Source organism: Pristiophorus japonicus, chromosome 10 (genome assembly GCF_044704955.1).
Source record: "Pristiophorus japonicus isolate sPriJap1 chromosome 10, sPriJap1.hap1, whole genome shotgun sequence".
Lineage (NCBI taxonomy): Eukaryota > Metazoa > Chordata > Chondrichthyes > Pristiophoridae > Pristiophorus > Pristiophorus japonicus.
This window is the reverse complement of record NC_091986.1, coordinates 154,707,284-154,723,463: the sequence shown is the minus strand read 5'-3', so window position 1 is coordinate 154,723,463 and position 16,180 is coordinate 154,707,284. Positions and strand designations below refer to the sequence as shown.

The window sequence follows — 16,180 nt, the reverse complement described above, 5'->3', positions numbered from 1 at the left end:
GTGCAACGGTCACCACACGTTAAAAAAATTCACGCACAGGCATCTTCCACCCCCTCAACTGGAGTTCAGGACTGGAACGTCGGGTCCTTCATTGAAACATCTGTGAACTCTCGTGGAAGCAAGTCATCCTCGTTTGAGGGACCACCTATGATGATGATGATGCTCATTGTTTGCAAATGTTATTGTCTTTAACTTAGTTGAATGTCTCTGTATCACCAAGCCCCGAATAAAATATTTGACTACTTGTTCTATAGTGAGATGAATAACACTCTTTATAACACTCCTGTTAAGCACCATGGGACGTTTTACTATGTTAAAGGCACTATATAAATACTTGTTGTTGAATAACTTAATTTATCAAAGAACACTCAAGAATAGAAGGATTTAAGGATAAGCAGAGCTGGATTTTCGACGACGTTGCAACCGAGTTTTTGCCACGATTTGACCCTCCGCGGCGAAAACCCGGTCGGTGGGATCTTTTTGTGGTGGCACTTCCACGTACCGCCAGGGAGTGGTGCGCCGACGTGACATGAGATGCAACACCGCGAATTGTGTTACCGTCGTACTTTCGACACTCTCCGCCATGCCCAGAATTCCGACAGGGTCAAACCTGTCGGTGCAGCCCTGCCAGCAGTGGTAAGTATGAAGACCTGCAAAAAAGGTAAGTTAAAGTTTTTATTTTTTAATTATTTTTCAGCAATTTAGTAGGTAAGGGTTTTGTGAATGTTTTTTGAAATTTATTTTTTGTGTTCCCCCCTCGGAAGGCCCCTCTCGCAGCACTACCGGCTTCGGACTAAAGTTGCCGAAACTCGCGGTTTGCGCTGCGAATCTTCGTGCAATGCCAACTTTACCAATGTGCCCGTAAAGGCCGAAAGTTAGGCCTAAAAATGGTAGTGCAGCAAAAACGGTACTTTTGGCTTAAAATGAAAATCCAGCTCTTAATGTTTAAATAAAAATGAACTTCTGTGATATTTCTACTATACCAGCCACAATGAGAAACACCAAGTAAATATCGCTGATTCAACAAAAACATCATCGATATAAGTAACTTCTTAGTCACACAATTTTATGACTTTTTACAATACACATTATAAAAATAATTAAATTTAAAAAAAAAACCCTAATTCAATTCACTGACTCCCAGACCCCACCGCTGAAGCCCAGTTTCAGGGAGGTGAAGCTCAGTCCTCATGGAGAAGCACCAAAGCTGCCTGACTCCAGTAATAAAACACATTATACAACCGTGCACATCACAAGTCGACATGTACCCTCCATCGCTCCAGTTGGTGTTGCTCTCTCTCCCTCCATTTGTAGTTAGTGTTATATACTCTCCCTTCCTTCCTTCCCCAGTTTGCAATCTATATTAACGACTTGGAAGAAAGGACCGAGTGTAACGTAGCCAAGTTTGCTGATGATGCATTGTTTTTCCTCCCATCTTTGTATGAGGAGGACACAAAATCTGCAAAAGGACATAGACAGGCTACGTGAGTAGGCAAAAAATTGGCAGATGGAGTATAATGTTGGAAAGTGTGAGGTCATGCACTTTGGCAGAAAAAAATCAAAGGGCACGTTACTATTTAAATGGAGAAAAATTGCAAAGTGCTGCAGTACAGCAGGACCTGGGGGTACTTGTGCATGAAACACAAGGTTAGTATGCAGGTACAGCAAGTGATCAGGAAGGCCAATGAAATCTTGGCCTTTATTGCAAAGGGGATGGAGTATAAAAGCAGGGAAGTCTTGCTACAGTTATACAAGGTATTGGTGAGGCCACACCTGGAGTACTGCGTATAGTTTTGGTTTCCATATTTATGAAAGGATATACTTGCTTTGGAGGCGGTTCAGTAGGTTGATTCCGGTGATGAGGGGGTTGACTTAATGAGGAAAGGTTGAGGAGGTTGGGCTTCTACTCATTGGAATTCAGAAAAATGAGAGGTGATCTTATCGAAACGTATAAGATTATGAGGGGGCTTGACAAGGTGGATGCAGAGAGGATTTTCCACTGATAGGGGAGACTAGAACTAGGGGGCATAATCTTAGAATAAGGGGCCACTCATTTAAAAATGAGATGAGGAGAAATTTCTTCTCTGAGGGTTGTAAGTCTGTGGAATTCGCTGCCTCAGAGAGCTATGGAAGCCAGGATATTGAATAAATTTAAGACAGAAATAGACAGTTTCTTAACCGATAACATTAAGGGGTTATGGGGAGCGGGCAGGGAAGTGGACCTGAGTTCATGATCGGATCAGCCATGATCGTATTAAATGACGGAGCAGGCTCAAGGGGCCATATGGCCTACTCCTGCTCCTATTTCTTATGTTCCAAATAGAAGGGATACCAGCAGAGTCCAGACAACATGGTTTGATTGCACGTCATGACAGCCAGGGTACTGCGCATGCCCGAAGCACACATACAAGGACCGTTTTTCCCGAGTTGCCAGCAGCAGCGCTCGGCATACCAAGCACTCATTCCGGTAGATTCCTGCTGAAAGTGGTAGGATTGGGAACTCTACTGACGTCGTGGATTTTGTTGGAAGGACAAAAAGAAAATTGCCAGCAAAAAAATCTGGACTACTTTAGCCATTTGCAGATTCGATTCATGTTATTAAACTTGTGGATGATCGAACAAGCAGCTGAAGATTTGATCAGTTCAAATGTGGGCAGACACAAATTTAGAAGATGATCTTGAATAGAGATCTGAGTCATTGATTGCTTGAGCAAAATATTGGTAATAAATGCCTAAAATACTTAATTCTTGGGACTATTGGTGAAGGACGAGGCCCCAGCATTCGTTCAATATGTAGGCAATTCAATTCAAGTTTCCAATGACTGGACTTTTTTGTAAAGTCATAACATCACTCTCTTCACTGGTAAGAGTGAAAATGTAACACAGCACTGCTATTACTAGTGATTGGCTGTGAACTGTGTGATATTTTAACATGGATGAAACTAATTGTGTTTTATCATGTGATCCTGGATAAAGCCTATTTTTCATGGGGAATATTTAATTTTGGGAAGTAAGGCAGTGGCCACCTGTACAGTATGACTTATCAGACAGACTGTTCCTGTGAGTGACTGTAATGGATAGGTTGCTGTCTGTTATTATCCCCTTGGAAAGCATTGCATTTTCTTCTATGTTTTAATTTTTTGTTGGATTTATATTTCCTGTCAATCCAGTAAAACTGATCTATACTCACAGTATATTTAACAATGCATTTTTTATTATTGGCAACATGACAGCAATTTAAAGCTACTTGAATTTCTTATCCTCAGTGGATTAATGCTAAAACAGATGTCCGTGTTTACTTGCCAAAGCTGTTTGAAATTTGTCACCAATTTATACTGAATAAGCAGGCACACTAAAATCAGCAACATACTGCTAGATTGACTATCATTACTCTAGTATTTTGTAATAGAAATGTATAACTCTGTTTCAGTTCTCAAACCAAGATGACATTAAATATAACTCTCTTTCCCCCGCCCCCCTCCTGCCACTTCTAATGCTCAATTGTGATTTTACTTGGACAGTATGGCAAATGTACAGGGACATTGATTTTTTTTTAATTGACTTTTTAAAAAAATTTTGATTTGTGAAGTTCAAGCATGAAACACACATCTGCTCTAATAATGCCATGTAATTGCCAAGTTTAGTATCTCTGATTTACAGTTTAGAGCATTGTATTCATTTCATGTTGAGCAATACCTCAATTTAAAAATTCTCATCCTTGTTTTCAAATCCCTCCATGGCCTCGCTCCTCCCTATCTCTGTAATCTCCTCCAGCCTTACAATCTTCGAGATATCTGTGCTTCTCCAATTCTGGCCTCTTGAGCATCCCCGATTTTAATTGCACAATCTTTGGTGGCTGTGCCTCCAGCTGCCAAGGCCCTATGCTCTGGAATTCCCTCCCTAAGCCTCTCCGCCTCTCTACCTCTTTTAAGTTGCTCCTTAAAATTTAACTTTTTGATCAAACTTCTGGTCATCTGCCCTCATATCCCCTTATTTTGCTCAGTGTCAAATTTTGTCAACGCTCCTGTGAAGCTCTTTGGGACGTTTTACTACAATAAAGGCACAATATAAATACAAATTGTTGTTGCCAATTTGAACATTGCAAGTCACTATCTATTGAGATCCATATGCAGCATATTTGAGACCAGAACTGTCCCTCAAGGACTTTTGTGGATATATATATATAATGCCAGTGTAATAGGCATCAGCAAGTTTGCTATTAGTTGAACACCAAGTAATGGGCAACCAATCTTAAGTATAAGGTTCAATTTTTCTTATGACTTTCTAGCTATGAGAAAAATCTATTCACTGAGCAACAGCTTACCCAATTTTGCATTGATTTTTATCTGGAGTGATCTAGATAATGGAACATAATAAAGACTCCTAAACTTCTTTGAAGTCCCAAGTTTTAATACATTTACTTAAAGTTAGAGGGAAGTTGAAATTGTTATTTTTTTTCTCATGTAGGTACATCGTAAAATTAGAGAAGATTCTGACATGGCCCAGGATTCCTTGCAATGCCTAGCACAGCTGGCCTCCATCCATGGACCTATATTTCCTGATGAGAGAGCACAGGTTGATTACCTGGCTCATTTTATTGAAGGATTACTCAATATGATTAATGGGTATGTTCATAAGTTATAAAGCAGCAGGATGAATCACTTTTCTTTCATGTTCTACACAACACATTTAAGGAGTAATTTTACAAAATTGCTCTCCCTACAGTTTTTACATCCAGAAATTTAATTGACAGAAAATGGTGATATGTACTCCCTGCAAGTGAGGCTTCATACCAGAAAGATGATTTTATAAAACTTACTCCACATATCTTAAGGGAAAGTTTGATTGATAGAAATGTGTGTGTTTTCTTCTCCGTAAACAGTACTGAGGCCAATTGTTGTGCCCTTACTGTCGCCCGAACTGAAATCAATTCGCTTTGCACAGGCCTGGGATTATACCAAAAACCTTCCTGATTTGTACAGTTTAGCTAATCAAGATGTTAATTACCATTATAATTTGCATGCACATATACATAAACTTGTATGAGAGACCCTGATAACTGGAATTTGGATTTGAAAATATATATACACAGGGTGAAGACTTGTCTCTTTCCAGCTTCATACATCATTAGATGGGGCGGGGGAGGAGGAGAAGAGATTGGGGCTTACGGGGGGGGGGACCTGGGATGGACGTGGGGCCCAACATTTTCTGCAGAGCTGGAAGTAACAGCAGCAACCTGATGAGCAGGAGCAGTGCCAAGAACAGCCAGTAAAGGGGTGAGTAAAACCTGGGGACTTATCTGTGGGTAAATAATGAAAGATTGCTTTGACTTGTGGGCGAATGAGAACAAGGGGACAGAGATTGAGGATTCTCACTTTGCACAACAGAGCATCACAAGCTTCAAAACATGGAGCAGACAAAGGAGGGCCAAGTACGGGCCAGCAGCGGCTCTTGGGTGTGCTGTGGAGCTGGGAGGAGCTCTCCTCCTCCATGCTCCACAGGGGAAGTAAAAAAATAAACTTTCCCAACCATTTCTTCAGAGGCCTCCTGCAGTCCTTTTAAGGACCACTATTTAGGCTGCCGTTGAATGGAAAAAAACTAGTTTGAGCTTGCATGGCACATATTCCACCCAGATTTTCTCTCATTTAGCAGAAGGGGCCTGAAATAGGCACAGGACTCGTCTTTACATATTTAAATTGATTCACTGCAGATTTCAGGAACCTGGCAGGCCCGCCTAAAAACAGAGGACCAATATGGCTGCTGCTGGAGCTGATTATGTGCAGGACCTTGCGGCCAGAAATTGGTATAAATTGCGCTGGTTGTAGACACACAAAATGGGTGAAATGCATACCAATTTCTATCCCCGTGTGTCCAAATGAACTTTTGCTGAATGTGGCCCACGCCAATTGCTAGGAAGTCCGATCAGGCCCACCACGCAAATTGAGTTTGACACCGCCGGCATATCTTTCTGGTGATCGCATTTTTAGAATATTGAAAGCTGCCAAAAAGATTTTCACTTGCGATCTCTTTCCTTAGATTGTTTAAAAATTTGAAAATGTCCATTTCCATTTCTATTTCAATTTTGCTAGTTATCCGTTTCTTTGTCACCACACTTATGATCTGAAGTGTGTGTTAATTCTGTGCTAATTTAATCTCAACTCAAAAACTACAAATATAAATCAACCTATAGAGAGCTCTGGAGACTGAAGTTTTTTTTAAAGTAAATCAGCTCTTTTGTATTATGTTTTGATTATTTCAGTTTATGTTTAGTGGAAATTGACCTCGTCCATTTAATTTTCTAGGATAGAAATCGAGGATTCTGAAGCTGTGGGAGTTTCCAATATTATGAGCAACTTGATTTCAGAGTTCCCACGCAGCATCTTAACTGCCATTCCAAGTGAACTATTTTCTTCTTTCATTAACTGCCTCACACATCTCACCTGCTCTTTTGGACGAAGTGCTGCCCTGGAAGAAGTAGTGAGTATTTTTTATTTTACTGCAACATATTTTGCCTGAACTTCTGACTTGAAATTAAACATTTCAAAGATAATTCATATATCATTGTCATTCCCTGTAGAGCCTGGACTATTGAAATATTTCTAGTGGTTTTCTGGTCAATAACTGGCAACTTTTAGTCCAAAATTGTTTTATTATAGAATAGAAAAATGCATAGACTGGCTAGTTCTGAAAGGATCTGAACAATACCAATACAGTTTGGATACTAATCCTAGTTGTACATTTTCCTGTATAGTAAATTACACAACCAAAGAGCTCTGCTACATATCATCATTATCATCATCATCATCGGCAGTCCCTCGGAGTCGAGGATGCCATGCCTCCACACTAGAAATGAGTTCTCAGGTGACCGAAGAGTCCAATGCAGTCTGTCACAGATGGGGCAAACGATGGTTGAAGGAACAGGTGGGTGGGGTGCCTGGGTTACCACCCGCTCCCTCCGCTGTTGATGCTTGGCTTCACCTTGCTCTTGGCAAGGAGACTCTAGGTGTTCAGCACCTTCCCGGATGCTTTTCCTTCATTTTGTGCGGTCTTGAGCCAGGAGTTCCCAGGTGTCGGTGAGGAGGCTTTGAGGGGGTCTTTGAAGCGTTTCCTCTGCTCACCTGGGGCTCGCTTGCCGTGTCGGAGCTCCGAGTAGAGCGCTTGTTTTGGAGTCTCTGATTGAGCGTGGTCAGTGCTTTGATACTGGGGTTATTGGCCTGAGCGAGAACACTGACGTTGGTGCGCCTATCCTGCCAATGGATTTGCAGGATCTTGCGGAGGCAGCTTTGGTGGTACTTCAGTGTTTTGAGATGATATGACATGCTGCATTTATCTGTGTGACACCGTTTTATTCTGAAGAGCGAAAAATTTATTTTGTTACTACATTTTTGATTTTTAATAATTTGCCAACATGGCATACTAGTCAGAAGAGCTTGCAAATAGAGAGTTGAAAGTAGAAAATGGCTCCTCCGATGGCTTGACTAGTTGAGGCAGTGAGTAGCTGAGCCATACAGACCAAAAGGTCGGTCCAAGCCTTGGTCTGTATTGTGCTGAGTTGATGGGGTGGCACTAAGAGTGCAATTATTGGTCTCGGCGTCCTGGATTATTGATGGAAAAATTGGCTGCCAGTCATATTTCACCAACTCTAGCTGGAAGTACACGCATGTAGGGGTTGAGTGAAAGCAGGATTAAGCTAAACTGTGATGCTCCCTGCAGTCTAATAGCCTGCTGGGCCTCGGTCTAAACCTAAACTGAAGCTATTTCAACAAGGAACTGGAGGGAGCCTGGGTCCCATGAAACCATATCCCAGCAAAGAGTAAACACCTTCAGGCAAGGGGGAGTGAAGGAAATTAGTGGGGCTGGGGAAGATGGGAGGGAAAAAATTGGCACCTTTTGTTTGATACAAAATGTTTTATAGCCTCTGATTTAGTATTTTTCACATTGCATGTAATTGGATCGTGCTATGTTAGAGAAGACTTTGTTATAAGGAGGTAGTTGGAAATGCTAATACGGCAGGTTGTGCAGAGCAGTTATAAACTGTTTTTTCCAATTTTGGAAAATTTAGCAGCAGCATATCACCGTTTCATGTGTGAGAATATTGAATGTCTTGGTAGTTCATGTCAATTGTTCTGAATTCTTGTCATGAGTTCCATGCCAACTTCATCTCTTAATTTTACTATCCATTTGTAAATATAATGTTGACACTTATTCTGTAAAATATTAATCAATATTTGCTGTACATTTAAGTGTCATTCGCATATGGTTCTAGTTCTGGGTGTGTTGAATAATAACGAATAGTACTTGCCTACTAATTTCTGTTTTCCTTTGGTGACATTCCTCCGTACTGAGAAGCATATGAAAAATGAGTATATATGATTTTGTAGTGACAAGAAATGAAGGAACTAGGATTAGGAGTCATTTGGGCATGTCTTTGACAACTTCCCACATGTTTTGAGTTTCCAATATCATCCAAGATTCTTTCCCAAATAGGAAGGAGTGATAGGAAAACTAATGGTGCTTTCATACAACTACTAGCCGTCTGGTAGTAGCATTGGCAGAAGCCTGAAGGCATTCTTAGAGAATGGTGCGTAGTATGGTGGAGAGAGGGTAAATTGTGGTTATGAAGAGCAGTTGAAGAAACTAAAATGTAGTTAGATTTGAAAGTGAAGAAAGTCAAATCCCCAAATTATGAGGTACAGATAAAAATATATTCCTGATCCTGTGCAAATTGGCACCATTTCAAGTTTGCTCAGACAGTATCTTTCTTATAGGCAGTCTGTTTTATGTAAGTTTAGTTGCACGTTTTTTAATGTGTAGATCTATTGTGTAATAACTAGATTCTGCAATATTTTCAAAACAAAATGTTAGAAATGCAATATTAAAAAAATAATAAATGCGACTTTGCTATAAAGCCAAATGTTTCTTCAAGGCATTCTCACTCCAGCTGCTATTGGTATTTGTAAAATAAATATATCCTGCTATAAATAAGACTTGTGGGTTAGTTTTAGTAATCCCTGGCTTTAACCCCTAAGCATGCTTGTTCATATCTGCAGCATATTTTCCTTTCTAATCGGGCCTGTGGAGAAAGAGGAAAACTAAAGGTGACATGATGAGTGAATTGAATTCATTATTTACTTTCAAGTATATGGAAGATTCAAGCTGTTCAAACTCTGAAATCTTTACTTAATACTTATAGTTCCTATACTAAGATGGCTTTATTTAGAGCATTGTTTACTTTTGTATCCTGTTTCTATTCAAAGTATAAGCTATGCAGACAATACCTCATCAGTGACTAAATTATCAGACTTCATTTAGGAGTACAAAGTGCTCAGGATTTGTTCTGCATCACATGCTTTATAAGTGAGCATTAACAGTGCAGTGCAATTCTGTCTAGTATTGACCATTAATATTGCAGAGGAACATTCTGATCAAAAGTGATTTTTTTTTAACTGTACTGGTCTTGCTATGGGCTTCGCAGTCATGTAGATAGTCTTGTAATGTTATTTTTGTCTGGAGAAAGTGATGTTCATTTACTTCTATATGTCTACTTTCCATTTAATTAAGTAATTTACTGAAGTGTGACTGATGGAATATATTTGTTAATAGCTGGACAAGGATGACATGGTGTATATGGAGGCATACGACAAACTCCTCGAGTCGTGGCTTACACTCGTGCAAGATAACAAGCATTTCCATAAAGGGTTTTTCACTCAACACGCGGTGCAAGTTTTTAATTCCTACATTCAATGCCATTTGGCAGCACCAGAGGGCACAAGAAACTTGGTGAGTTCTGCTTCAAGGTTTGTTTTGTTTATTTTCTTCACCTTTCCTCTTCTGATATAAAAGATGTAGATATTTTTCAACCAGCAAAACAGCGGATTTTAACTTAATGGGAGGATCAGATCTTTACTTCTTGCCCTCGGTTGCCAATTTTGTTTGAGGGCTCCAGTATTACCTGAATTTTGAAGTTATTTTGAAATAATCTTGTGATTCATATAAAAATGTGTTACTTTTAATGATGTCCTTTTCAGAATGGCAGGCAGTGACTAGTGGGGTGCTGCAGGGCTCACTGCTGGGACCCCAGCTATTTACAATATACATTAATGATTTAGGTGAAGGAATTGAAGGTAATATCTCCAAGTTTGCAGATGACACCAACCTGGGTGGCGGTGTGAACTGTGAGGAGGATGCTAAGAGGCTGCAGGATGACTTGGACAGGTTAGGTGAGTGGGCAAATGCATGGCAGATGCAGTTATAATGTGGATAAATGTGAGGTTATCCACTTTGGTGGCAAAAACACGAAGGCAGAATATTATCTGAAAGGCGGCAGATTAGGAAAAGGGGAGGTGCAACGAGAGCTGGAAATCATGGTACATCAGTCATTGGCATGCAGGTACAGCAGGCGGTGAAGAAGGCAAATGGCATGTTGGCCGTCATAGCTAGGGGTTTTAAGTATAGGAGCAGGGAGGTCTTACTGCAGTTGTACAGTGCCTTGGTGAGGCCTCACCTGGAATATTGTGTTCAGTTTTGGTCTCCTAATCTGAGGAAGGACGTTCTTGCTATTGAGGGAGTGCAGCGAAGGTTCACTAGACTGATTCCCGGGATGGCAGGACTGACATATGAGGAGAGACTGGATCGACAGGGCCTATATTCACTGGAGTTTGGAAGGATGAGCGGGGATCTCATAGAAACATATAAAATTCTGATGGGACTGGACAGGTTAGATGCAGGAAGAATGTTCCTATTGTTGGGGAAGTCGAGAACCAGGGGACACAGTCTAAGGATAAGGGGTAAGCCATTTAGGACTGAGATGAGGAGAAACTCCTTCACTGAGCTGTTAACCTGTGGAGTTCTCTACCGCAAAGAGTTGTTGATGCCAGTTTGTTGGATATATTCAAGAGGGAGTTAAATATTGCCCTTACGGCTAAAGGGATCAAGGGGTATGGAGAGAAAGCAGGAAAGGGGTACTGAGGTGAACGATCAGCCATGATCTTATTGAATGGTGGTGCAGGCTCGAAGGGCCGAATGGCCTACTCCTGCACCTTGTTTCTATGTGGCGGTGCTTTGGGTCAGATCCTCCAACTGTGGAGGTGACTGTGTATTTGAACTGAAATTCCCCCTATGACATTGTCTATTTGTTTCTTTCCCTATTTTCCCATGTCTCCTGAAGGAGTTGGCTGCAGGGGTGCAGCTGCATGGGCACTAGATGACCTCCAGTATCTCACCCAAGTAATTATTGTTCATATGTGAGCCTTAACAAATGACTTGGGCTATTTGACAGTTTGAGGCATCACAGCTGAACATGATCCTGTCTTCATTTGACCAATGCCATGCAATTTGCAGCAGGGTTAATGAATAGTAACACGGGTGATTTTTACCTCCCTAATCCTGGAGGGCTGAAGCCAAATGTACCACTGCAACTGCTATTGCATCTCAGATCAGGTAACAACACACATTGGGAATTAGACGTGGAAATGTGTAGGCACTCTGGCTGTTACACACTAACTTTACCAATAAGGAGAAGTACCAAGTAGTTTTAAACTGGAAAAATCAAGTGTACAAAACTTGCTAGCCTAATTTTGTATGCCAGGAAATGCTGTGTGGATCAGCTTAAGATCAATTTTCATGTTCAATTTTTCAGTAAATGATCATCTCTTGTACGTCATTAATTTTGATTCCAGCTTGTACTATTCTGAATGATGTGTTTCTGATGAATTTCTGATAATGGATGTGGGTTTGAAGTAGAGCTAAAGTAGATTGTTAAATATCTTCGCCCAGCATAATTGAGGAGCTTTGTTTATTTTTTAGCAATAGACATTTGTTTTTCACACAGTAAATTGATGTAAACAAGACTTCAGTTATGAGTTCTTTTTTTAGTCATTCATGGAATGTTTTAGCCCTTGGTGGTGGTGGTGAGCTGCCTCCTTGAGCCACTGCAGTGCGTGTCATCAATCACTAGATTACTTTCACAAAAGGGTCATCAAAACTTGAAACCTCTTAAATGACTTCCAGTTAATGAACTGGATTCTGTTTATAAAATCATTGTGGATTTATCTTGATGACAAGATCATCCTTCAGTGCTTAGTTTGAGCCCAATCAGCTAGGTCAGGGCAGGGTATGCTTGAACATTCACTGAGAGCAGTATTTTCATCTGATAATTTACCCAAGGGCTCTACATACAAATCCCAAAGCAAGTAATCATTCTTCCCATAATTCTGTCAGCGACAATCCTGTAAAGTAAAGAGTGTATGCCCTGATAAAAGACTCCCATCTTATCTGGCACAAGGTAGGGCAGTTCTCCGGCTTTATTTTAAGTTCTGGTACGAAGTGGTGGTTGATTTCCCCACCTTAGTTCCATCTTTTGGTATCATCTTGCCTTAGTGGTACCACTCTCGCCTTGGAATCAGAAAGTTGTTTGTTCATAATAACTAGCTATTGAGAAGGGGAGAACCTACAATTGAGCCAGAGCAAGCCACAGATACTAACCAAGAATGTTGCAGCAGAAACGCCAATGAAGGCAGGAAGACTCGTCCGTGCTCATCTAAGAGACGCCCACCTAAGTCCTTTCCTGCAGCTTTAAGGAGCCTTGTTGTCCACCTGGCCCTGAGAAAGTGGCTCCAACAGCACCTTCAGTTTCAATCCCTCACCTAATATCAATGCCCTTCATTTGCTGTGTTGGTACCTTTGAACCATCAGAAAGACACTTCTCTGGATAAAGTCCAAATACAGAGTAATCCATTTATTCACCTATTTTGAACCATTTGTCAGCAATGTTGGTGTTTTGCCCACAGTATTTGCCTTTAGTGCTACTATATGAAAGAAAGAAATTGCATTTATATAATGCTGTTCATGGCCTCAGGATATCACCAAGCACTTCACAGCTAATCATTTACACAAGTATAGTTAGTTATGTAGGTAAACAGGGCTGCCAATTTTCATACAGCAAGGTCCCACAAACAATATTAAATGAAAGATAATTTTGGTTGAGGGATGAGTATTAGCCTGAACACCGGGGAGAACTCCTCTTGTTCAAATAGTGCCACGGGATCTTTTACGTTCATTTGCGCAGACAGATGGAGTATATATATTGTGTAATCAAAACAGAAAATGCTGTAAATACTCAGCAGGTCAGGCAGTTTCTATTGAAAGAAAAAGAGTTAACGTTTTAGGTCGATGACCTTTCGTCAGAACTGGACAAAGTTAAAGATGTAACAGGTTTTAAGCAAATACAGAGGCAGTGGGAGGGGAGGAAAGAACAAGTGGGAAGGTCTGTGATAGGGTGGAAGGCCAGAGAGATTAAACGACGAAAGGGATGATGGTGCAAGATGAAAAGAGATGGTGATGAGACAAGTCAAGAAACAAAAGTTGGGTGTAAAGGAGGTTTAAATGGAAATACCAGAATCTTCAGCAACAGCTGCCGCCCGAAAAATTGGTGGCAGAGGTTATGACCTGAAACATTGTTGCACTCAATGATGAGTCTGGAAAGCTGTTAAAGTGCCTAATAGAAAGATGTGGTGCTGTTCCTCGAGCTTGCGTTGAGCTTCATTGCAACAGTGTAGGAGGCCGAGGACAGAGTGGGATGGAGAATTAAAATGACAGGCGACTAGAAGCTTGGGGTCACGCTTGCAGACTGAACGGAGGTATTTCGCAAAGTGGTCACCCAATCTGCACTTGACCTCACCACATCGTGAGCAGCAAATACAGTATACTAAATTGAAAAAGGTACAAGTAAATCGCTGCTTCACCTGGAAGGAGTGTTTGGGGCCCTGGAAGGTGGGAAGTGAGGACGCAAAAGGAAAGATATTGCATCTCTTGCGGTTGCACGGGAAGGTACTGTGGGAAGGGGAGTGGGTATTGGGGGTGATTGGAGGAGTGGTAGCTGAGGGAATGGTCCCTTTGGAATTCTGAAAGGGGAGGGGAAGATGGTGGTGGGATCATGCTGGAGGTGGTGGAAATGGCAACAGATGATCTGTTGAATGTGGTGGCTGCTGGGTGGAAGGTGAGGAACAGGACAACTCTGTTGTGATTCTGGAAGGGAGGGGAAGGGGTGAGGACAGAAGTGTGGGAAATGGAACGGAAACGTTCGAGGGCCCAGTCAGCCACGGTGGAGGGGAATCCTCGGTTGAGGCAAAAGGAAGACATAACGGAAGTACTGGTATGGAAGGAGCGACGGATACAAGAAACTGGGAAAATGGAATAGAGTCCTTACAGGAAGCAGGGAGGGAGGAAATGTAGTCAGGGTAGCTGTGGGAGTCAGTGGGCTTATAGTAGATATTGGCCAAAAGCCTATCTCCAGAAATGGGGACAGAGAAGTCAATAAAGGAAAGGGAAGAGTCGGAGATGGAATATATGAAGGCGAGGGAAAGGTGGAAACTGGAAGCAAAGTTGATGAAATTTTCCAATTCGGGGCAAGAGCAGGAAATGGCACCAAATACAAAATACCTGAAAAATATGCGAGGGAGGGGACGTGAGTAGTACTGGAACAAAGAATGCTCCTCATATCCCACAAAAAGCCAGGCATAGCTAGGACCCATATGGGTTCCCATAGCAGTACCTTTTATTTGGAGGAAGTGAGTGGAGTCAAAGGAGAAGTTGTTCATTGTGAGAACAAGTTCAGCCAGGCGGAAGAGAGTGATGGTGGATGGGGATTGATTGGGCCTCCATTCAAGGAAGAAGCGGAGAGTCCTCAGGCTTTCCTAGTGGGAGTTGCAGGTATAGAGGGATTGGACGTCCATGGTAAAAAGGATAGTTAGAGCCAGGAAACTGGAAACTGTTAAAAGTGGCGTCAGGATGTAGGTCGGAACAGACTGGACAAAGTAGGAAGAAATCAGTTCCATGAGGCAAGAACAGGCTGAAACGATGGGTCTACCAAGGTAATCCTGTTTGTGGATTTTGGGAAGGAGGTAGAAGCGGGTTGTGTGGAGTTGGGGGATTATGAGGTTGGAGGCCATGGAGTGAAGATCTTCCACTCCACCAGCTACCAAATTCAACATATCATCCTCTGCCATTTCTGCTAGCCCCCAGTGTGATCTCGCTACCAAGCACATCTTCCCCTCCCTTTCAGCATTCCAAAGGGACCGTTCCATCCGTGGCGCTCTGTTCCGCTCCTCTATCATTCCCTCCCCTTCCCATGGCGCCTTCCCGTGCAAGCGCAGGAGCTGCAACGCCTGCCCTTGTACCTCCTCCCTTCCCACCATCCAGGGCCCCAAGCACTCCTTCCAGGTGAAACAGTGATTTACTGTATTACTTTCAATTTACTATACACCGTACTGTATTCGCTGTTCATGATGTGGTCTCCTCTAAATTGGAGAGACCAAACGCAGATTGGTCTTTGCGATACATCTCCATTTAATCTGCAAGCGTGACCTCGAGCTTCCGGTCGCCTGTTATTTTAATTTTCCATCCCACTCTGTCCTCGGTGTCCTACAATGTTGCAATGAAGCTTAACGTAAGATCGAGGAACAGCACTTTACAGCCTTCCAGACTCAACCTTGAGTTCAATAAGATCATAACCTCTGCCCCCATTGTTGTGGATGATTCTGATATTCCAATTTACACCTCTAGAACCATCTTTTCTTTCTTTACTTGTCCCATTACCATCTCCTTTCACCTTGCACCATAATCCCTTTTGTCATTTAATCACTCCTGCCTTCAACCCTATCGCTGACCTTCCCTTTTGGTTTTCCCTCCAATTCCCTCTTTCCCTACCTCTACTTGTTTAAAACCTCATTGCATCTCTAACTTTTTCCAGTTCTGAAACAGACCTGAAACGTTAACTCTTTGTCTGTCCACAGATACTGCCTGACCTGCTGAGTATTTCCAGCATTTTCTATTTTTATTTCAGATTTCCAGCATTCACTGTATTTTTCTTTTGTATATATTGTATACATCTTCTAACCCTGAATTTGTGATAAACTTCTAAATGACACCCCAGTGGCAGTAGTAAATGTGGCTGATTTTATATGAACGTGCTTATTTGTACTGCCAAAATGGCCACCATGCTCCACCCTTTGTCTATGATTGGTCTCCTTGGACGATAAGCCATACCCTGATGTTTCACGTGGAATGTGCAATTGGAACCGCCTATCCCAAGGTCTCACTGACTTTGCAAATCATAACTCAATCGATTGTGATTTCCTGAAAGTGACTAGAGGACTAGAGCTCCCAGAAGACAGCAAGGGCT

At 41.8% G+C, this 16,180-nt stretch overlaps 1 protein-coding gene across 1 annotated transcript in view; it reads left to right on the top strand.

The window, feature by feature from the left end:
• The window catches only part of xpo4 (exportin 4), a 192,014-nt gene that overhangs the window by 115,649 nt on the left and 60,185 nt on the right, over window positions 1–16,180 (top strand). The window contains 3 exon segments of the mRNA XM_070892196.1: window positions 4,468–4,625; window positions 6,303–6,477; window positions 9,604–9,780. Coding sequence (XP_070748297.1) covers window positions 4,468–4,625; window positions 6,303–6,477; window positions 9,604–9,780 — 510 coding nt within the window.